General features: G+C 52.9%; 1 protein-coding gene and 2 non-coding genes across 9 annotated transcripts in view; all 3 read right to left on the bottom strand.

Annotated features, from left to right (window-relative positions):
- Positions 1-3,308: 3,308 nt before the first annotated feature.
- Positions 3,309-3,411, bottom strand: LOC122903911. The gene has a single exon (XR_006384112.1). It is a non-coding gene; the product is annotated as a small nucleolar RNA U13 (small nucleolar RNA).
- A 5,262-nt stretch (positions 3,412-8,673) lies between these two features.
- AP1B1 (adaptor related protein complex 1 subunit beta 1) overlaps positions 8,674-23,245 on the bottom strand; it is a 51,663-nt gene continuing 37,091 nt past the window's right edge. For 2 of the 7 annotated variants that reach the window (XM_044243968.1, XM_044243969.1), the window contains exons 13-23: positions 22,874-23,133; positions 21,426-21,627; positions 20,687-20,707; positions 20,005-20,148; positions 14,660-14,805; positions 12,734-12,863; positions 12,353-12,437; positions 11,522-11,608; positions 11,259-11,413; positions 10,558-10,566; positions 9,786-10,169 (exon numbers count right to left, since the gene is read on the bottom strand). In XM_044243968.1, the coding sequence (XP_044099903.1) occupies positions 10,029-10,169; positions 10,558-10,566; positions 11,259-11,413; positions 11,522-11,608; positions 12,353-12,437; positions 12,734-12,863; positions 14,660-14,805; positions 20,005-20,148; positions 20,687-20,707; positions 21,426-21,627; positions 22,874-23,133 (1,380 nt within the window). In that variant the 3' untranslated portion in view covers positions 9,786-10,028. Of the gene's footprint in view, positions 9,703-9,785; positions 10,170-10,557; positions 10,567-11,258; positions 11,414-11,521; positions 11,609-12,352; positions 12,438-12,733; positions 12,864-14,659; positions 14,806-20,004; positions 20,149-20,686; positions 20,708-21,425; positions 21,628-22,873; positions 23,134-23,245 lie in introns of those variants that run through there. The other 5 variants (XM_044243971.1, XM_044243972.1, XM_044243973.1 and 2 more) reach the window with 5 other exon arrangements.
- LOC122903907 lies at positions 14,017-14,113 on the bottom strand. The gene has a single exon (XR_006384109.1). It is a non-coding gene; the product is annotated as a small nucleolar RNA SNORD125 (small nucleolar RNA).

Here is a 23,245-nt window from a genome sequence, read left to right as displayed (position 1 = left end):
CAAGGCTTCTTCAGAACCAGCAAACAGGGCTGTGTGTGTGTGGGCAGGGGGCATCTCTGGGTCCCAGTATGCTTTCTTGGTGCCTGGTTTGGGAATGATGGAGGACTCTCCTCTGTCCTCTCCTCTGTCCTAAAGCTCCTACAAGGTCCAGCAGACCGCACAGGGATGACCCATTCCCTAGGAAACTCGAGCACCAGCACCCCTAGCAGCAGTCCCCGTTTAGGAAGGATACGCCCCGACCCATAGCCGTATGCTTAGGGAGGCCTGGGAAGGTGCAAACGTTTGCCTGAGATTGCGCAGCAGGAAAGTGATGGCACAGGCATGGGAACCGTCAGGTCTGACTTTCTGAGAAGCCCAGGGACCAGAGGGCCTTCGGGAGGAGATCAGCTGGGGCATGTGGCCCTGAGGGAAAGTACTTTAAGGAAGCCCCCTTTATCTGTGGGGACTGAGCAGAGCTAGGACTGGAGTGGGCCACCCACGTGCCAAGCTTCCCAAAGACTAGCAAGCCAGAAAACCTGGACTGGGATGTGAATTTCAAAGTTTCCCTCAGCGGTTCCCTCACTTCCTGCCCAAGGAGAGGCAGTTAGGGTGCTGTCTGCAGCTCCGCAGGCCCTAGGCTCTCAGAGAGCGCTCATCAAGCATCCACACATCTGTTCCTGTAGCCTGTAGGATCTGGTGCTGGGCCCACAGTGGCCAAGCTGGTTCCTGCCTGCTCTCTGTGGCTTGTGAAGGAGCCAGGCAAGCACCCAGGCACAGACAGATGGATGGAAAGGCCTGGGGGCTCTGGGGGCTGAGGAGACCCAGGGGAGGACCAGCCTACCAAGGTTGAGGGCTCAGGAAAGGCCTGATGCCACACGTAAGCTGAGCCCTGAAGGGTTAAACCACAGAAAGTGGGGTGGGCTGGGAGGTTCCTGGCAGGCACAGGGTGGAGAATCCTGAGTCCACAGCCTCCTGATGCCAGCCTGCTGAGCACCGCCCTTCCCTGCCCCCTGTGCCCACACAGCTTTTCCCCAGTTGGCCTGATTCTAGACCTTCCCTGGGGTCGAGCACCCTGCACTGCCTCCAGCTCCCAGGGGCATTGGCTCTGGGGCCCTCCCTGACCTTCCATCGTGGTCTGTCCTGACTGTTAATCACAGCACCATACCACTTGTCCTAACAGTGACTCACCCCCTGAGCCCTGGATGGGGGTGGGTACCCCTCTACCAGATGCTTGGCATATAGTGGGTCCTCGGTCATCCTTACAATGCTGCCCACTGAGCATGGTGGCCAAGCTCTTGCAGCCCTCAGGACACAAGGAGGCCACACAGAATAGAGTGGGGCTGTTTGAGGTCTCCTCCCCAGGGGGTGTGCAGTCTGCGCAAATTACTTGAACTCTCTAAGCCTGTTTCCCTCTTTGTGATGGGATAACAGTGGTCTTGACTTCACACAGTTGTGGGAGGAGATGAGATAAAACGGAGAGAAAAACAAGACAGTTTAGCAAGTGGGTGGGGACAAGATTTATACATATAAAACAATTTCATTTTTTATATGCAAATAGCTACTGGTTACAAAACAACGGAGGGTCATGTGTGTCTACACGGGTAAGTATGCACAGAGATATTTCCTAGCTCCATCTGCTGAGGTGGTCTAGAAGTGCTACCCTAGGAACAAAAAAGGCACCCAGCACTGACATCTTTGTTTCTAAGGCCGCTCGCCAGTGAAAGGAACCAGCTCCTTGGAGGAATGGCTGATGCTAGGGTCAGGGCAGGACAGATACAAGATGAGCCTGGGACATCTTGAAATGCCAGAAAGCAAGGAAGCGGCCAAGTAACGAAAGGACGGATAATATCAAAGGGACACAGAGTCTACCCAAAAGGGCTCCCAATGGCCAAACTGGAACAATTTATGCAGTAAAATAATATACTTTTGGATTAAATCCAAATGGGAAAATAAATATCCATGAGTCCAGACTGATATATATGACTGAATTAATAAATAAATACGGGAGAAGAAAGCAGTTCTTTCCAGCAGAAGAATTTCAAGTCATTATGTAGCTACTCCCTGCCCCCACAATCTTTCCTGAGTGTAGCCTGCCCTTAGTGACTTGCTTCTGAAGAACAGACTAAGGGAAAGGGGAAGAGAGGAACCCCACGGTGGAGAAAGCTGGGAACACGACCTTGGCCAAGTGATCCAGGCTAATGTGACAGTGAGAGGCGGATGCTGTGGGCCCCTGATTGGATGTAACAAAGAAGGGCCACTCTCTGGTCTTCTTCCTAAAAACCCACAACCCGTCTAACCACGAGAAAAACAGACCAAAATTGAGGGATAGTCTACAACACACCCGCCAGTACTCCTAAAATTGTCAAGGTCGTGAAAAACAAAGTCATGAAAAACAAAGAAACTGTCACAGATTAGAGGAGCCGGAGGAGACATGATAACCACATGGAATGTGGGATCTGGAAACAGAATGAGGACATGAGTGGGGAAACTGAATAAAGTCTGGAGTTTAGTTCACAAATTTTCTATTACATAACTTATGTTACTTTATACATTTATATTATTCTTATGTTTATATATTAAATCTATATTACATAATAAATATATATATAGGAAAGAATGGAAAAGAGCCCATTTACAAAAAGGAACAACAACAAAAAAAACCCCTCATGAATCTATGTAAAAATAAATGTGCATGCAAGAACTTTTGAATGAAGAAATCTTAAAATATTACAGTCATGGGGCACCTGGCTGGCTTAGTCAGTGGAATGTGGGACTCTTGATCTTGGGGTTGTGGGTTCAGGGCCCACACTGGGTATAGAGATTACTTAAAAATAAAAATATTTGGGGCGCCTGGATGGCCCAGTGGGTTAAGCCTCTGCCTTCCGAAAGATTGTTGGGGCAGGGAGTAGCTACATAATGACTTGAAATTCTTCTGCTGCAATGGAGACCTGCATTGGTCTCTCTGCTCAGCAGGGAGCCTGCTTCCCCCTCTCTTTCTGCCTGCCTCTCTGCCTATTTGTGATTTCTCTCTCTGTCAAATAAATAAATAAATAAATCTTAAATATTTAAAAAATATTACAGAGACATAAAGGAAAGCATGAACCAGTGGAGAAGCATCTACTCCTATATTTTGATATAAAGATAAATGTTATTATTGACATCATGATAAGGATGTCAGTTCTCTGTAGGTTAATACAAACATTTGGTATGGTCCAAATAAAATTAATACAATTTTTGTGTGTGTGTGTGTGTGTGTGCAAAATGGTGGTTTATTAAAGCACTGGGACAGGACCTGTGGGCAGAAAGAGCTGCTAATTTTTTTTTTTTCACCTCAGATGGGTAACGTGCGAGGTCATAACACAGTTTAAGGGAGGCATATGTCACACAAGGGCGTAAACACCCAATCATCACACTTATGAACTACAAAAGGATCTAGAGTAAATTTTTTAAAAAAGATTTTATTTATTTGAGAGAGAGAGAGAAACAGATGCCCCGCTGAGCCAGGAGCCTGATGTGGGGCCTGGTTCCAGGATCCTGGGATCATGACCCAAGCCAAAGGCAGGCACTTAATCACTTGAGCCACAAAGCACCCCTACAGTAAATTTTTTTAAAGACAAAGTAGTTTTGGGGTGCCTATGTGGCTTAGTCAATTGAGCAAGGAACCTGATTCTCCCTCTGCCTCTACCCCTATCCCTGCTTGCTTTCTCTTTCTCTCTAAAATAAGTAAATAAAATCTTTTAAAAAAAAAGAAAATAGTTTTAAAGTTCAATTGGGACAAAGAGGGTGAATAAGCGGGTACTATAAATATGGAAATATAAAGGTATACTATTTTTTTAAAAAACGCAGTGGCCGGGGCGCCTGGGTGGCTCAGTGGGTTAAGCCGCTGCCTTCGGCTCAGGTCATGATCGCAGGGTCCTGGCATCGAGTCCCGCATCAGGCTCTCTGCTCAGCCGGGAGCCTGCTTCCTTCTCTCTCTCTCTGCCTGCCTCTCTGCCTGCTTGTGATCTGTCTCTGTCAAATAAATAAATAAAATCTTTTTTTTTTTAAAAAGATTTTATTTATTTATTTGACAGGCAGAGATTACAAGTAGGCTGAGAGGCAGGCAGAGAGCGAGAAGGAGGAAGCAGGCTCCCTGCTGAGCAGAGAGCCCGATGTGGGGCTAGATCCCAGGACCCTGGGATCATGACCTGAGCTGAAGGCAGAGGCTTTAACCCACTGAGCCACCAACTCGCCCCAATAAATAAAATCTTTAAAAAAAAAACAAAAACAAAAAACGCAGAGGCCAATGAGTAGATAAAATTTTCTGCTGCAGAGCAGGGTCCAGAAAAGCACTCATATACATATGGAAATGTAGTACATGTTACAAATGACATTTCAGCTCTGTGGGGAAAAGATGAATTACTCAGTGAATGGTGTGGAGACAACTGGGTAACCATCTGGGAAAAGAAAAAGTTGGATCCCTACCTTGTCCCTAACATAAAGCCCAGATGGAACAGGATTGAAATGCACAAATGAAGATCAGACAAGCACCAGCTCAGGCAAGTATAGAAGAGATTAAAGGAAGACAGCATACAAAAACACTTTCAACACGGTGAAGTAAAAGACAGTAACAAAATGGGGAGAAATAATGACAAATCAGTAAGAAAAGGACCAATAACTATACAAATGGGCAAAAAATAGGAATATGAAGCAGCTCACAGAACAGGACATGCATGAACACCTGGGTGGCTCAGTTAAGCATCTGACTCTTGGTTTCAGCTCAGTTCATGATCTTAGGGCCGTGATATCAACCCCTGCATCAGGCTCTGCACTCAGCGCAGCCTGCTTGAGAGTCTCTCCCTTTCCCTCTGCCCCTCAACATGCGCCTGTGCACTTTCTCTCTCAAATAAATCAGTAAATAAAAAACTTTCAAATGATTTTATTTGTTTACTTGAGAGAGAACACGAGAGGGGAAAGTGAGAGGGAGAAGCAGACTCCCTGCTGAGCAGGGAACCTGACGCCAAAGGCAGTTGCTTAACCAACTGGACCACCCAGGTGCCTTAAATAAAATCCTTTATTTTTTTTAAATAATATTTTATTTATTTATTTGACAGAGGGAGAGAGAGAGAGATCACAAGTTGGCAGAGAGGCAGGCAGAGAGAGGGTGAAGCAGGCTCCCCACTGAGCAGAGAGCCCGAAGTGGGGCTCGATCTCAAAACCCTGAGATCACGACCTGAGCTGAAGGCAGAGGCCCAAACCATCAAACCAGGCCCAAAACAGGCACCCCTAAAATCCTTTAAAACCAGAGAATGGGACATGCAAGTGGCTTGCAAACACACGAACAAAGGCACATTGAGAACACGGTAAGGTACCACTCTTCACCCTAAGTTTGGCACACATCTATACACTGGGTTGTCTGTGACAGTATGGGGGACATAGGCATCTCATTCCTGGCTGTTGGGAATGTAAACGGGAGAATTTTTAGCAACAGCTCTCAAAATTATAAGCGCACCTACCTTTGACCCAGTAACTCGTGCCTGATGAATTTGTCCATGTATGAAAGTGAATATTCTTTGCATTATCACTTGTACTAGCAACACCCTATGCCAACTTAATGGGCATTGTGGGGCTTCTGGCTCGGGACAGCACCTTCATTCAATGGAAAAGCACATAGCTCTGATAAAAAGGCATTAGGACCCTCTCTGTAATGGCGTGATAATGGAAAATTCTCCAAGATAGAACATGGCACAGATCGGGGTTATTCCATGCTACCCACTATGTATAAAAGAGGAAAAAGCCATATTGGACATCTTTGAGTGCCTCTGGAATAACATTGGTTTCTTTGCGGAGAGGAATGAGGAGTAGGATTTTGCACTTCTTTTTTTGCCTTTTGGATTTCAAGCCATGTGAATACATTGCCTTCTCAAAACAAGAAGTACAATTTAAAACAGAAAATGCTATACTCTCTGGCCTAGCAATTCTGGAGCTAGATCCCACAGCTGCATCTGCCCACGAGCAAGGCTGTATGTGGGCTGGTATTGACTGCACTGTTGCTTGGACTCACAGAACACGGAAACTGCCTGGATGTCCACCTGTACACTCTGGCTAATGGCAGACCGTTCACCCAAGAAATTTTGGGGTGGGTCTGTTAGTACTGATAGATTAAGAAAAGCAAAGTGCTGGTAGTATCTGGAATGTGCTGCCATTTGTTTGGCAAATATCTCTGTGAATTTGCTTCTAATCATGTACAGAATATTCCTGGGGCGGGGGGTGGGAAACAACCCAAATCTAGCAACAAAGTTTGCCTCCTGGGAGCAAAACTAAGAACCGAGGAAGGGTGGGAGGGATCTTTTGTGTGGCTTATCTTTTACCCATGGTCCAGAATCTAGCCCTCTCCATGGATAAAATAATAATAAAAAAAAAGCAAATCACTAGCTGAAGATAAGGAAAATGAGGTCACCCTGCAGGCCATAGCACAGTGTCTGGCACACAGGGAACACCTCAGGCCCCTGGCTGAGTTCCCCTACTGGCTGGGAAGGCTCGGAACCTCCAGCAGGATGCTAAGGCTCCAGAGAGAGGGGGCAGGCCTGAGCACATCAGGATGGGGCAGTGTGATGAAGAGGAGGGTGAAGAGGCACATGATGGGTCCTTAGTAAGGTGGGGGGGGGGCAGGGGGGAGCCAAAGGGCACAGAGTTGGGACTGGCTGGCTATCCCCTAAAGCACTTCTCCTAAAGGCCTACTTCCTAGTGGTGGCCCTGGGTGCTTGTTTTTCTGAAGCAGTAATGTGGGAAGGCCCAGGCTTGGGGAACTGGGAGCATGCTCTCTGCTTCAGTTTCTCCCTGCAAATTTTTGTTTTGTTTTGTTTTAGATTTTATTTATTTGAGGGACACCTGGGTAGCTCAGTCAGTTAAGCTCTGCTTTTGGCTCAGGTCATGATCCCAGGGTCCTGGAATGGAGCCCTGCATTGGGCTCCTTGCTTATTAGGGAGCCTGTTTCTTCCTCTGCCTGCCACTCACCCTGCTTTTGCTTTCTCTCCCTGACAAATAAAATCTAAAAAAAATTATTTGAGATCAAAAGCATGAGTAGGGGGAGGGGCAGAGGGAGAGGAAGAAGCAGGCTCCCTTGCGGGGAGTAGGAAGCATTACCTGGGGCTCGATCCCAGGACCTGGAGATCATGACCTGAGCCCAAGACAAACGCTTTAACCCACTGAGCCTCTCAGGTGCCCCTCTCCCTGCAAATGTTAAGACTGCTGGGTTCCATCATGCCAGGTGCCATGTGAGTGGGAGAAAGGCACAATCATAGGTCCTGCCCAAAATGGCTTGAGGCCCGAGCACAGCTTTACACATGGGGGCAAACCCCAAGTGTTTGATGATGGTCCCAGGTGTTCAATTCCAGCAGGCCAGCCTTTCTCCTCACCCCCGATACATGGTCCTTGGACTTGCTCACCCAACGCCATTCTGCTGTGGACAGCTACCCTGCACTTCACATCTGCCCTCTGTGGCAGAGGGGTGGGGAGCCATGACTGGGAGCGCATGCACGGGATCCTGGGTGGGAGCCAGGCCCTCAAACAGCCAGGAGCAGCAGGCGACACTGCAGGCCAGGGCCAAAGTCTCCTCGAGGGCTCCCAACCCTCTCTTCTAGTCCACAGCTGGGGGTACTCCAGCCGCATCCCTGTAGGGTCTTCTGAGCTCTGGACTTTCAGGTAAACTGAGAACTGGATTGTGTGATCAAAGAAATTGGTCAGCTCTAGACTCTTCAGCCTCAGGGGTCAGATGTGGGGCAGTGGAAGGCCAGGAACTCCTGCTGACGTGTTCTTCTTTCAGCCTCCCAGTGCCGGGAGGGCAGCAGTGGGTCGGAAGTGGGCAGTGCAGGGAATGGTGGGCTGAAATGGGGCGAAGGCAACAGGCTGCTCCTCCCTTAGAGGCAGACTGAAGGCCTCCAGGCCACCTGGCACTGAGAACCACAAGCAGCTTTGCCACTAGGGCCCTGCCCTTGGTCTGGCTGCCCTCCCCTGGGATCCAGGCCAATCCCAGCACTGGGGTCACATGGGATGTCCTTGGTGGCAGCCGGGTGGGCGCCCCACTCAGCCGGCCACAGATGCAGGGTGGGGGAAGAGCCTGCCCAGACAGGCCTGGTGCCCCGCCTACCTAACCGTTCCCTCTCCTGCCACCACCAGAGCACTCCTCTGTGGCTCCTGGGAGCCTTCACAATGGCAGGGAGAAGAGGAAAACCAAAACAGAAGACAGCCCTCCAGCCAACATCAAAAGGCAAGATGGCTGGGTGGAGTTACGATCAAGGGCAGGAGTGGTGCCAGGGAGATCAGCAGGCCTCAGACATCCATTTTTAAGGACAGGGTAGAGGGAAAGGCCCTGTCCTCAGAGTGCCAGGGGAGGGGCTACGCACACAGCTCAAGTCCTTGATCCTGGACCCAGGACCCCACCCACAAGAGCCTCAGGACCTGACACACTGGCCAGGGACACACTTGATGTCATAATTTTTATTCATTTTCTTTTTGAAAATAAGAATAAACATACATTATATATATGTGTATGTATATTATGTATACTGTAGTATACATATCTATGTATATGTATGTGTATGTATATATACTATGAATATTACAGTTACTGCAAGGCTCAGAAAGCCATCCTCAACCACTGGGAGGCAATTTTCAATTCTGACAATTAGTGGAGGGGGAAAAAAGTGTCTGTGATTGCCAAAAGCAGAATCTTTCTTTATTATTAAACAGCAGTACAGGAAAACCTAATGCTCTGTCAGACACAACGGAAATATGGGAGGCCAGGGGGAGGGCAGCAGACACTAAGGAGAAACCCCAAAGAAACCCCAGATGGGAAGCACCCTGCTCGCCCATGTGCCCCATCCCTCAGTCCTGTCTCTGCTCCAGAAACACAGGGGACGCCAAGGACTATATTGAAGGCAGTCACCGTCCTCCAGGGCAAGAAAAGGAGTGCGGTGAGTTGATGTGTGCAACTGCTGGGGGGCAGGAGCCTGGGTCAGGGCTTTGGACGTTTCTGCCCAGTCTTGCCCGTGTAGGTCAGTGCTCAGGAGGCTTGAGGCCCGATGGGCACAACCAGGGGGGGCCCCCCCCGGGTGGATGCAGAGAGGGAAGATAGGGGTGTAGGCCCCCAGGAGCCCCAGAACCCTGACAGAGGAGCTCTCTGGGCACACCAAAGGACCCTCCACAGACACCAGGACAGCCTGGCCTGAGAGCGGGCAACGGGGAGGCTCTCTAACACTGACCCAAGAGAGACTGAGGGGCAGGGGCTTCCCAGGCCAGGAGCCCGAAGAGGGAGCCACACACTTGCCCTTCAAGCACTGGTCAGGAAAAGGAAGAGAAAACCCTGGGTCTTCCTGATCAGCTTCTGTGGCCTCTCTGGCTCTGTTTCCTTTGGTCCCCTCCTCACCTGACCCTAACTGTCAGCAGCAACGGAAGAGGGGAGTCCCCGAGCACAGGGGTACACTGAGATTTCACTCCAGGAGGAATGCTAACCTGCCCTGAGGACCCAGGTGGGCCTGGCAGTCAGGACCAGGGAACTCCGTAGTGTCCAAGAGCCTTGCTCAGCGTCTCCAGGAAGGAGGTGCTGCCACTCCCAGGGGGCTCCTTGTTGGGGCTGGCAGAAGGCCAGGGTGGGCACTGGATGGGGCCTCAGTTCTTGAGGATGGTCTCGTAGGCCTGGTACACGTGTTGGGACACCTCTGGTGCTCGACATTTCAGGGACAGCTGCAGGGGGAGAGAGAGGTCAGAATTCCCCGGGCTCCTCTCAGGGGCTGGGAGGGAACACAGGGAGGGAGAAAAGCGGGAGAGCCAGATGGAAGAGTGTGGTGTGCACACATGGCCCGGTGGCAGCGCGGCTGGGGCAGATGTGTAATAAAGCGGAGGGATCGGAGGGGGTGGCTGCGGCAGCCAGCTGGGTGCAGACCAAATATACGTGCAGCCCACACACCTGCTGTCAGCCCAGCCGCTGCGGCTCAAGCAGAGTGAATCATGAGCTGGTGGCTGGCGGGAAGGACCCGGCCCCTGCCCCACAGAGCTGCTGGGGCCTGTCACTACCCGTGAAGGGCTGAGGTCTCCGACGAGATGTGGGGGCTGCAAAGGAGGTCTCCATTTGGAGAGATAGCAGTGGTTGGGGGGGTGTCGCTGGGGAGTCTTCTTGGGCGCCAGCACAGGCAGCTCTGCCACTGTGGGAGCTGGAGAGTAGGCAGAAGAGAAGCAAGTGCCACCAGCACTTCTGCCAAAGTCGCTGCCACTGAAGGGTGCGACGAGAAAGGGGGGAGCAAACAGAGCTCTGGAAGCCAGCAGTGGTGGCCCTGTGTGGCCCCGATCTTCTTTGCAGGGCTCTGTGCACGCTCTGCGTGCTGGGAAGTGGGGGTACCAGCTCCTCAGTCGGGTTCATCTGGTTGGGAAGCTTTGGGGTGCCCCGTGCCTGCATGCACGTCTGCCCAGCTTTGGGGAGCAGCAGGGTGAGGCGAGGCTAGGAGAGGCAGGGTGCACTGGAGCCAGGCCAGGAGACAGGCTGTGCGAGGTGTGGCTGAGGAGAATGGAGGGGAAAGAGGAAGAGAAAAGCAGTCTGCTAACCTCCAAGTCCTGCAACACGGGCGCCAGCAGGGAAGGTGGGCATGCAGCAACCAAACACAGGGAGATGGAAATTACCACCACCGAAGCTACTGCTGCAGCCCCCGCCCAACCATAGTGCCAGCACCGCCAGCGGGGCCCGGGGAGCCACGTCTGCAGGGCCATGCCTGCCAGAGACGGGGGCGCAGGGTGAGAAGCAAAGCCTGGTGCTCTCTGGGGCCTGGAACAGCAGCATGGCCTCCAGGGCAACCACACACTCCTTGGAAGCCATGTACTGACTGGGGTCTGACACGAAGCCCAGAAGGGCAAGTTGCTCACTATCAGTGCCCTCCCAGGTGGGCCCCTGGGCAGGGAAGAGTGGGAGCAGGGCCAGCACCCATTTCCTAGCAGTGCCATTTCCTAGTCAGGTGGGCCTGAGGCCAACTGTGCCCCCTGAAGGGGTCCAACTGTATAGAATCTTCAAGACCAAATCACTGGTGACACAGTTTAGTGTCTTATCTAGTAATCTGATGAGACAGAGTTGGAAGCTAGGGTCAGAATTCGGAGGCTCATTCATGTCGCGTTGAGGGACCCCAGCCTAGCTGGGCTAGAGCGCACCTTCTCAGACTGACCCCTGGTCTGGGAAGGAGTGAGAGAAGGAGAGGCTGCCTGGAACATGGAGGTAGACACTCCAGGGCTGGCAGGGCAGGAGCAGGGACCCTCACCGTGAAGCTGGGATTGCCGGGCTGGATGCGCAGCTCCGCCAGCACCCAGATGCCGTTGGTCAGCTTCAGGGACTGGTAGAGCATGTCCTGGCCCTCCACATTCCTCTTGGCGACCGTAAAGATGTTGCTGCTCTGTAGCCTGCTGCTCACAGCCTCTGAGAGTGAGAAGGGGGCCCCCAGTCAGTGGTGGGGGAGGGCTGAGGGTACAGGTAAGGGTCAGTGTGGATGGGGCTGGAAGGCGGGGAAGGGCTGAGAAGTCCTACCTGCATTGAGGGGGCAGTCTCTGATCTGGAACTGGGCTTCATTTTCATTGGGAATGTCCTTCCACGTGGCCAGGAACATCTGTCGGTCTGGGAGTGGGGGACAAGGTAGAAGATGGAACCCTGATAAACCTGGGACCCCACTCAATAACACCCAGCAGGGAATGGGTTTCTTGGGGGTATGAACTTGAAGCTGAAGACAGGCACGAGCTCTGCCACAGCCCCCTCCTGCTTCCCTGAACAAACCTTTAGCTCTGTGACAGTGGCCACCAGTGCTGCTCCCCAAAGACCCTGGGCTTCCCCCTCCCCGTTGAGCCTTAAATCTCTCCTTCCCAGCACCCACACATGCGCTCCCTCCTGCTCTGGCCCCAAGCAGCCTGCTCGTTAATCATAGCCTGTGTCACAGGGCTTCTGTGGTGACCGAGAGATGACATGGGCAAAGTCCTCTGCTCAGCTCTGAGCTAGCAGTGAGCCCTCCTGGCATGGGGATGAGTCTTCTTAGGGGTTCCAGCCAGGGCACAGGAGGTGGACATCCAGTGTGACATGGTCTGGGCTCCCCAGCTCAGGAGGCCATGGGAGGCCTGTCTAGAGACCATGGGAAAAACTGAGGGGTGGGCAGAGCAGAACTCAGGAGACAACTCCTGCAAAGCATGGCCCCCACTGAGGGAAAGAGCTGGCCACTGAGGGAAAGAGCTGACCAACACTCAGTGGTCCTTGATGGAGGCATGACCCTCGCCTCAGGCTCTGCAGGGGGGCCGGCAACTCACAGACTCCATTATGGGGCCAAGCCAATCATTATATTCCAGGGACTCTTGGGGCACCCTCAGGACTCACCCATCTTCCCATCCTCCACAAAGAGAATGTGCAGTGGGTACAAAGTGCTGAAGTAGAAGACGTCAATGTTGTTCTTCACGGCCACCTAGGAACAAGGCCACCGATTGGCCCCATGTGCTTGATACGACCTCTGAGGCCCCAGGAAGGGCCTGCTCCCTGTGCCTCCACCTGACCAGGTCCCCTCACACACCTTCCCTGGTAACCATGCCCCTTCATCCCCTCGGATCAGGTCTCCCTTGCCAGATCTTTGGCAAAGGGCACAACTCCATAGACACACCCCTTAGCCAACAAAGGCGAGGCCCCAGACCTTTCCACCAGGCTCCTCCCCTGAGGTAGGTGGGCAGATAAGGAGTAGGGTGCTTAGCCCTGCCTGGAACACACCTGGAGGTTGTTCAGAGGCTCCATCTTCATGACCGAGCCCACCGTGTTGAGAGGCAGGGATATCTCCACAGTCTGGTTGGGGCTGAGTGGTGCGTGGACCTGGAGGGGGGCAGCAGGGGCCAGGCCGAAGCTGGGGAGAGAGAAGCCCCCGCGGGAATGGCAGGGGGAACAGGTGCTGACGTGGGATGGGTGGGCTCCTCAGGCTCCAGAGCTAGGGCAGTGGGTGGCAAGAAGCCTGTCCAGTAAGCTGGTTTCACCTCAGCTCTGGGCCCAGGAGAGTTCATGTTCATGACCCCCACTCTCAATGGCTGTGTGGACAGGAGGAATGAGCCCCGGGCCAGCTGCAGGCTTAACTCCCATCTGGGCTGCACTTTCTTTTCTGGGCTATGTGTGGAGCAGGCCCAGGTGAACATGGCCTTGCTCTGTCCTGCACCTGAGGAGTTCCACCTAACACCAGAGGCCTGAACTATAAGCTGCTTCTAACTGAAGACTCTGACTGCCCAAGTTTCTGCTACCAATCCCCACCTTCCAAGAAGGATGTGACCATCCCAAGCAAGACACCAGGTTTTACTGTCAGGGCGAGAACTAGCCAGAGAGAGATTCAGGAAAGCTCTACTTCTTAGCAAAGCAACACATAGGTAAATGAGGTGGGGAGGATGCCCAGGAGTGTGAGACATGGGACCATGCAGTAACAGCTCACTGTGCCCAGGCTGGGCATTTGATATTATACCAACTCCTACTCTCATAAAAACAGCGAGAGATATACATTCTCTCATCTTCCAAGACATGGAAACTCAGGGAGGGGCAGGCCTGTCCTCAGACACTATGGGCTAAGTAGCACTGCTGAGATCCAGAGCTTAACCTGCCTGACCTCGCCGCACTCTACCCACGACAGCAATCAGACCTGCCTGGGATACGCTGGGAGACGATGTGGGGAACCCCAGGCCTCTGTGGTGGCCCACTCTTCAGGCTTTCCTGGAAGATCCCCCACAGCCTGCTGTGTCATCCTGGGCAAGGCACTGGTCCTTTCTGAGCCCAAGTGTCATTATTTACTGAAAAGGGGACAATGGCATTGACCTCACTGGGCTGCCAAGTAGCTCAAAGTAAGATAATATCTCTAAAATCCTTACACAGGGCCTGCCACCCAGGGCATTGTCAGCACGCTGTAAGTCCGTTGTAAGCAATCATTGAGACTTTCCCTTGGAATGTGGAGTGATTCTTTGAACTCTAGGGCCATCTGAGCTGAGAGAGGGTCAGGACCCACTGGCTTATGGGTTCTCCCTGAGGAAGCAGCCCCTTCAGTCAACTTCTTAGAGGCTCAGTTTGCTCATCACTAGAGCTGCTCAGGAAGAAGAATCATCAGGAGAGGCTGCTTGGGTCCCCAGGAGAGCCCTGGCCTAGCTGGCCTGGTCCATGAAGACCTCAATGGTGCCAGAGAGGAAACCTTCCCCAGAACCTCCAGTACAGGGGACCTAGTTGGGTGAGGGGCCCAGCGCAGCCACCACTCCCAGAGGCCCCGTCTGATGGTTTAAACCTGTGCCACAAGGTGCTGGCTGGGAGGCAGGTCTGCTCCCCGTCAGCCTTCTTACAGCTGGGCCCTGTGGTGGCAGCTACTTAGGCCTGGAGAGGAGGCTCCATTCTGTCATGTGGAGTGTTTGTTGAAGGCGGGCTCTTGGTCTGGAGCTGGGGGTTTTCGTCAGCAAACACTCTTTGAGCAGTGGAAGGCAAAAATAAGGGGAGACGATCTACCCCTTTGCCTGGTACTTTGGAGTCCACATAAAGAGGTTGTGGAGAAGGGAAGAAAGTCATTGCTTTAGAGAGTTTTGGCCTGAGATGCACCCATGTGGCACCAGATCCCTCAGAGCTCTCGACCCCTGCCTGCAATCACCAGCAAGGGCTCTCATCACACTGGCCTTGGGAACGTACCTGTTGCGGTTGAACTGGATGGCAAAGTCGGTCATGACCTGCAGGGCCTTGTTGGTCAGCTGCAGGTCCATGGAGATGGAACCCACCTGGCGGGTGAAAGTACCTGAAATCTCCAACCCCTTGGCTTTCATGGCTGGAAGCCACACCTACAGGCAAGGGAGTAGACAGGAGGCTCAGGTTTACCACTTCCCTAAAAGTTAACAGCCCACCTGAGGCTACCCACCCTCCATCTGACTCTACTTTACGGTCTCTCCCTCTCCCTTAGGGGCCTTGCAGATTGACCACACCTGCCTTTACCACCAGGCAATGGCGGTGGGGATTCTGGAATGAGAGGAACAATCCGGCAGGGATCCCAGGGCCACCATGACAGCGTGGCTGTGTATCAGAGCAGTGTCGGGTAGACCGGTGCTTGGTGTGCCCAAGGGCTGACCTGAGTCTTCAGAGGTCCAAGAAGGAACACTCAGTAAGGAGGCTGAGAGAGGTGAAGAGGAAAGTGGGCCCTGCCAGCCTCCTGAAGAGCCGAGCAGAGTCAAGAAGAGCCCAAGGGTATCCAGGGCCTCAGCCAGAGCTCGAGGCCTCCCTGGCTGTCACAGGCTGTCCTTCTTCACAGGAGGCAAGGCTGGCCTTTTAATTGTAGAAACTGGGCTGACCAAGGACAGTACCTAAGAGGACCTCTCTCCTGGCAGGCCCTCTGCTGCTTGGCTGTCATAGGAGTGTCAGCTCAAGAACTGCCTCCTTTGGGAAGCCCACACCTAGGTTCCTTCCCTACATCCATGCTACCATGACATGTTAGCAGATGAATGTGACCCTCTGTGTCCCTCTCACCTGGACCCAGTCAGCTCTTTGAGGAAAGGGCTCTGCTTTTCTTTTCTACGTCCTTGGCTTAGAGCTTGCTGGGCCATTGGCATTCAGGCAGCATTTGCAGGGTGAAACAGCTTGAATTAAAGCCCCAACCAGGAAGGACATCCGCAGGCGTCATCCAGGGTGGTACAAATGCCTTTGAGGGCCCTATTCTCAGCTTCCCCCCACCCCCTGCCCAGCCCCGAGGTCAAAAGACCCAGGCCTCCTCAAGAGCTGCCCTAAGGTGTGCTGTGTGAACATCTCACTATCTCTCAAGGTGCCACCACCAGGAACCTCAATGCCATCTGGGTCCCCACCCTCAGCCAACCCCAGGCCCCACACCATGGTCCCTGCAGCCCGGACCCTGTCACCACTATCTCCTCCATCTGCAGCCAGGGCCTCTGCTTCCCTCAGCGGGCAGCACGTTCATCTGAACCACAGTCAGAGTCCACCAGGTAAGACAGCAGCCCTTGCGGTGCCTCAATCCCTCCCCCCTCTCTGTAGCACCTGAATCATCTTCTAAAGTGCGAATGTGGAGGCACCTGACGAACTCTTGAGCTTGGGGTCATAAGTTTGAGCCCCACACGGGGGCAGAGAGATTACTTAAATAAACAGAACTTTAAAAAGATGCAAATCTGATCATGCCAAAAACCCCTCCAATGCTGCGGCACTTCCACTGCCCACGGCTTCCATGTCCCAGGGCCCCCCTCTGCCAGGCTTCCACTGAACCTGCTCCTCTGCCTCTGTCCCCCCCACCCCTCCAGTCTGGAAAGTGCTTTGGCAGACCCATCCCCACCACACTCGCTAACATTATCATCCTTTGTTTCCCCAGGACAAAGGTGTGAGGGCAGAATCACAGGGCTTCAGCCTCAGCTGAGACAGGCAAGCAGAGAGCTCTGAGCCCCGCCCAGGCCCCCAGAGCAGCTTCCCGGGGGGCCCAACCTCTAGCAGGCCACCTTTCACAGCTCTTGCAGAACTGCCTCTGTCACCTGGGACCAGCGGCTGCCTGTGGGGACCGCATTTCTCTTGGTCACCGTGGCTTCACGGAATCTAGCACAGGTGCTACAACAGAACTAATCTAAATCAGTCTAAATTAGTTTAGACTAATTAGTTTAGACTTAGTTTAATTTAACCTAAATTAAATTAAACTAAAAAATTCTCAATATTTGCTGAAGGACCCAAGGAAACGTCACCATCCACTCGTTCAATGCTTCAGGAACTCCCAAGTTCTTGTGCAGAGAAAGCCTCATTCCCTTGACTGGGAAGGTTACTGTAGAACATATTTGCCACCACAGGTGTGGCAGGGAGAATGCCCATAGGACAAACCATTCTAGGCAGTCACATGGCTGTTAGGAAAACACAGATGAGACACCTACTGCTTCTGAAGGAAGAACACATCCAGACCCCAGAGACTCCTATGTCTAAGATAATGGGAAAAGTCCTGTGTTGCAAGGATTCCTCTTCCAGGCAGCTTGCCCTAAATTCCTCTGACAGAGTGATTCCCTAACATCTCCTTTCCAGCACTCACTGTTGGTCCACCCATCTGGGCCTCCACTAAGAAAAAGCAGTGAGGGGCGCCTGGGTGGCTCAGTGGGTTAAGCCGCTGCCTTCGGCTCAGGTCATGATCCCAGGGTGCTGGGATCGAGCCCCACATTGGGCCCTCTGCTCAGCGAGGAGCCTGCTTCCTCCTCTCTGCCTGCCTCTCTGCCTACTTGTGATCTCTCTCTGTCCAATAAATAAATAAAAATCTTAAAAAAAAAAAAAAATGAACACACACGCAGAGAGCCAGCTCCGGACTTTACATTTCTGGCAGCTCGGCAGTCCTGGCAAGGCCTGGCACCCACAGGATTGCAGGATTCTTTGCTGCTCTTCTGTCATTTGATCCTGCCTTATGCCTGTTATATTAGGCATTTTTTTTTTAAGATTTTATTTATTTATTTGACAAAGAGAGAGAACACAAGCAGGGGGAGCTGAAGAGGCTTCCTGGTGAGCAGAAAGCCCAACGTGGAGCTCCATCCCAGGACACTAAGATCATGACCTGAGCCAAAGACAGAAGCTCAGCGACTGAGCCACTCAGGTGCCTCTACACTGGGCTTTTAACACGTATGTGCTGGCCTCACGCACTGAGGTAGCTACTCTGAACAGTAATTAGTTATTCTGACAGCCTAGGACACTAAGGCACATAGGACGTTCTCAAACACTGTGGGGCATGATCATATCAGGATCAGGAACAGGGAGTTTGGTGTAAGCACCGTGCATTCAGTTTCAGACTGTGGCTTAGCTGCTATGTGACCTTAGGCAAAAGCACTGAGATTTGTCGACTGTGAAACAGGAAGGACAGTGCCATAAGGCTTCTGGTGGGATTCGGCAGGGCAGGGGCTGTGCCACAGGCCTGCACTAAACCTGCTCTCTACTGGGGGCTCTGGCCACCACCGCTGCAGGCACGGCTGCCACTCCTGGTGAGGTCAAAGCAGGCACTGGCTCACAGCTCCCCAGGCACAACCGAGAGCTCACCTCACCCCTAAAGCCCAGTTGGGTCCTGGTTTCGGGAGGGAACCTTGGAAGAGAGAGAGGGGCTCTGGCTGGAACAAAGTGGCAAACACAGGGCCTGCCCTGAGCGTTGTGAGGGGGTCAGGTCAGGTCTGAACCCCCTGGCAGCTTCCTTGATGCTGAGGGTGTGGCCCACACCTCGCTGTCCTCAGAGCCAGGCTCACATGTTCCTGCCTCGCAAACCCGGCACTCCTTCCTCTCCCTCGCCCCCGGCTCTGCAAACAGCACCTCCCTCATCCCACTGCTGGAGCCAGCATCCTTCCCTCCCCGCCAGCCCCCACATCCTGCCAGTCCCACCTCCTGAGGAGCTCTCCAGGGCAGCCTTTTGCCTCTGTCTTCAAAGCTGCCCTTGTCTAGGCACCATGAGCACACAGTAGTTCCTGCCGGTCTCCTCACTGGGCACCTTCTGTCCTAGCCCTGCCAACCTGCCTGCCACAGTGTAGCCAAAGCAATCTCCCTCCAGTGTAAATACAATTCATCTCTGCTTAAAACCTTCTAATGGCTCTACTGCACCAGGACTGAGAGAGACCCTCATGGCCTGGCAATGTGGACCTTGCCAGCTTCTTCCCTCCCTAATCGCTAGTCTAGGCGGGAGTCCTGGGGAGTACCAGGCCTTGGTAGCATGGTGGGCACCTATGGGGCATCTGCAGGTGGCACAAAGGCCGGTCAGGGATGCTAGACATACTGTTGGGAGGACAACTGTCCCCTCAAAGAGCAACTGTCCTGCATCCCTGCAGTATGTTTTGCATGGTTTCAACATATCCTGAAATTGCCGGGAACCCAATTACAGTGAAAATCAAAGAAAGCCTGTTCTTTGTTCTACGGGGACTTTACTGGGAGTCAGTCACCATTTCAGGAACTAAGGATACCAGTAACCACATGGTTCACAGCACCTGAGCTACAAACACTACCTGTGGCCGTCGTGGTGACTCTACACAGCCACAAACACCTGATGGCTTCATCAGATCTTCTGGAGTAGGCGTATCCAAGCCTTTACGACATGGAAATATATCATTTTATTCTCTTCCCTTTCTGTCTCCTTTAAGAGGTCCTAGCATCTTGGGGAGCCTAGGTGGCTCAGTGGGTTGGGCCTCTGCCTTCGGCTCAGATCATGATTTTGGGGTCCCGGGATCAAGTTCTGCGTCGGGCTCTCTGCTCAGCGGGAGCCTGTTTCCCTTCCTTTCTCTCTGCCTGCCTCAGCCTACTTGTGATCTCTGTCTGTCAAATAAATAAGATCTTTAAAAAAAAAAAAAAAAAAAAAGAAGTGCTAGTGTCTTACTAAATTTTTTTTTTTTTTTTAAGATTTTATTTATTTATTTGTCAGACAGAGTGAGCACAGGCAGACAGAGTGGCAGGCAGAGGCAGAGGGAGAAGCAGGCTCCTTGCTGAGCAGGGAGCCTGATGTGGGACTCGATCCCAGGGCGCTGGGATCACGACCTGAGCTGAAGGCAGCCGCTTAAGCAACTGAGCCACCCAGGCATCCCGCGTCTTACTAATTTTGAAGTGACATGTATAGGTAGGCTATAGTCCAGACACCTTTGAGCACAGGAAATAAAGGGCGCCTTAGACAACATCTGTCATCAGAAGGGGGCCCCGGTTGGGAGACAGCCCTGAGAACTGCTGCTCTAACTAGATGGGACCTTTGCCAGTTGTCTGGGAGGTGCAGGCTCTCGCTCCGCTCCAGGCCTGACCACAGCTGTGACAGCCACCTGGAGCCTTCTCTCCACTTTCACCTAATTCTGACTTGATTTACAGGCCTGAGCTCCAGTAGCCCTGCCCTGGGAGGTCTTCCCAGGCCCCCAGGGCCAGCCTAGCATCTCTTCCCTGTGCTCCCACAGACCCTGGCACGCATCCCTGTTGGCCTGAGCTGATTCCACAGAACAGACCATTTAAGGAACATCAGTCAGTATCTAACTTCCCTCTGCTCCTGCCATGGAAGGAGGTGCGGTACTTACTGCTTTGGGGGCCACATACGATCCCGACAGCGTGCCCACGCCACTGGTCAGGTCGAAGAGGTCACTCAGGCCACTGCCCATGGATGTTCCTAGGTTCGATGGGACTGCTGCTGCTGGGGGTGCCACAAAATTGGGACCCCCAATCTGGAAGGGAAGGGAAAGAGGTCAGAGGCAGGCATTAGAATCAAGGGCCCGGAATGAGTAGAACATCCTGGCACTTTAGAAAATGGGATGGGGCAGGAGGGGGGCTGCAGGGCTGTTGTCACACCAGCTCTAAGTTGCAGAGACAAGACAGGGTAAGGGGGTGGAGAAGAAACAAACACTGCCCTCCATGACCTGCAAGCCTCCAGCCTTAGGGGTGAGTGACCTTGGGAAAGGGCTGGGACATGTGTAAACTAACCCGCAACCCACCGATAAAAGGAGTACTCTGTGGTGAGGCTGTGCTAAGCTGACAGGACCACACCCTTTAGGCTGTCACAGAGGGCCCGTGGAAACTGAGAGAGCAGGTGATCCTCAGGATGACAAGGAAACTCTGTCTCAGGGTACTGAGACGGGGCATTCGATAAAAGGCCACAGCTCAGCAGGGAGGACTGCTTTGACATCATCCACCCTTTGGGATGCTGGGCCAGCACTCAGGAAGAGCAGATACAAAGGCTTGGGTGGCGCAAGGGTTGAACCATACCCCTTCAGGCTCATCCCCCATCTCCAAGCAGAAGCAGGCAGGGTGAAGAGAACAGGCAGCCACATGCAGAGAGAAAAGCCAGAAAAGAAGACAGAGACAAGAGAGAGAGGGAAAGAGCGAATAGATTAGTCACTGCTGTTCCCGAGAGGCGTCTGGGGCGAGACTGTGCCAGGCTTAAGGGGGGCCCAGACTATCTTTATGAAAGGCACTACTTTCAGGGCTTCACTCCACCACCCACATCTTGTGCCATGGCCCTTCCTACCCTTTCCTGTGTCATGCCTCTGGGACCTGAGCCAGACATGGCCAAGTGACAGGGGCTCTGCTACCCCTCCTCCTGGCTCTACCTGCTGCCTGTACAAGTCTTGGGGAGATAACCAGTCCAGTCTTACCACCCCCTTTCTACAGGGTAGGAGGGACTGTCCCTGACCCCTCATGGGCCTCTCAGGCCTCCTGGGCTGTTGCACCAAGCTGGTGGAGGGTGTGGGAGTATGTGGACACTGCTCTAGCCCTACAGGCAAGGGACTAAGTCCCATGTCTGCAACATATTGTGCACTCCTAGAGGGAAGGTTACCTGAACTCTTGAACCTCAGTTTTCTCCCCTCTAAGTAGGGAGTGACGTAGTCACCTTCGCAGACAGGTGTACCCTGAGGCCCTCGGTTGGTGAATGGCACGGACTGGTACTCACTGACTACTCCTCTGAAGGTCATTATTGTTATCCACAGAGGGCCCCAGGACATACCAGGCTGTCGAGGCCTCCACCAAGAAGGTCTACGGCTCCCATCTGCACTGAGGAGGTGGCCAGAGGTGGGCCACCCACTGGGGGGCCGAGGTCCAAGTTGAGGAGGTCACCCAGCAGGTCGCCCTGGGTGGGGATGACATCTGGCTGCTCACCAGAGGGTGCTCCGGCAGGGGCCGTCTCAGGGCTCTCGGTGCTCTCACTCCTGTGATGACATAGGAGGGAGAGGGTCAGTGGGGTGGGCGCCGGGCTGTTTCAGGGAGGTCAGAGTCCTCAGTCTCCAGGCTCCTCCCCCAGCACAGGCACCTGGATCTCCACACTGTTCCAGAAGGGCTGTCTACATGGCCCTTCCTCTTCCCCCTTCCCAAGCCTGATCCATCTTTTTGGCTCTCCAAGAGATCCAGCATTATGGGGGTGAGTGAAGGGAGGGGCGGTCTATTTCCACCACTCAGCGCACTCTAAAGACTTGATGCCCGCCCTGGAGGACTGGGTACGCAGGCCAAACCAACCACCAGCGGGTGGCAGAGGAGGGTGAGAAGAACAGGGCTCTGGAATTAGAATCAAGTCTGAGACTAGCTGTGCTGGCTGTGGGATGCCACACCAGGCCCTCAAGCTCTCTGTCCTATTGTCCTCGTCCGTTAAATGGGGATACCTCTTTGAGATGTTGTAAAGATCAAATGAGGTCACCCTGTATGTAGTAAACATTTTTTCTTTCTTTTTTTTTTTTTTTAAAGATTTTATTTCTTTATTTGACAAAGAGAGAGATAGCGAGAGAGGGAACACAAGCAGGGGGTGGTGGAAGAGGGAGAAGCAGGCTTCCTGCCAAGTAGACAGCCCAATGAGGGGCTGGATCCCGAACCCTGGGATCATGACTGAGCTGAAGGCAGACACTTAATGTCTGAGCCACCCAGGCGCTTCTGTGGTAAACATCCATTAAAAAGTCATTAGGATGGGGGTTGTCTGGGTGGCTCAGTAGGTTAAGTGTCTGACTCTTGTTTTTAGCTCAGATCATGATCTCAGGTCATGGGATCAAGCTCCATGCTCAGTGTGAAGTCTGCTTGAGATTCTCTCTCCCTCTGCCCCTCCCCCGGCTCACACACTTTATCTCTAAAAAAAAGCCACTTGGGCTGCCTGTGTGGCTCAGTGTGTTAAGCCTCTGCCTTCAGCTTAGGTCATGATCTCAGGGTCCTGGCATCGAGGCCCGCATAAGGTTCTCTGCTCAGCAGGGAGCCTGCTTCTCCCCCCCCCATCTGCCTCTCTGCCTACTTGTGATCTCTGTCAAATAAATAAATAAAATCTTTAAAAAATAAAAATAAAAATGTCACTATAATGGTAATTTCCCTTAGACTCAAGCCTGGCCAGGGTTACCACAATAGGCCTGAATGCCTAGGCTAATGAACTGGAAAACCAGGTAGGGAGGCTCAGCCTGTAGACTGGCCAACTTCACTCACGAGGCAGTGCGTGGTGGCAGGCTCTTGTGCACAACGCCCCGGCCCCCCTCCACAAAGGCACTGGGAGGCTTATGGTAGACGGAGGCCAGGGTGCCAATGTAGCAGATGAGCTCGTCCAGCAGTGTGGGCTCAATGAGGTCTGTCTCTTCAGAGATGAGTGGCTTCTCAGCCAACACCACCTCCTTAGCAGCCACTGGGTCCGTGGAGAGCAGACGCCAATAGATGTAGCCACGGTCCCGCAGGTCTGGGTTATCAGAGTCCTTAAGCAGTGAGGAGGTGACAAGAAGCATATTAAATTCATAGCAGAGCAACCAGCTGGGAAGGAAGGAGCTCCTCCCCAAATCCCATGACCTGGGCATGGTCACAGCACTG

The sequence above is a fragment of the Neovison vison genome, chromosome 3 (genome assembly GCF_020171115.1).
Source record: "Neovison vison isolate M4711 chromosome 3, ASM_NN_V1, whole genome shotgun sequence".
Lineage (NCBI taxonomy): Eukaryota > Metazoa > Chordata > Mammalia > Carnivora > Mustelidae > Neogale > Neogale vison.
The sequence above is the reverse complement of the archived record's forward strand: the minus strand, read 5'-3'. Positions and strand labels throughout refer to the sequence as shown.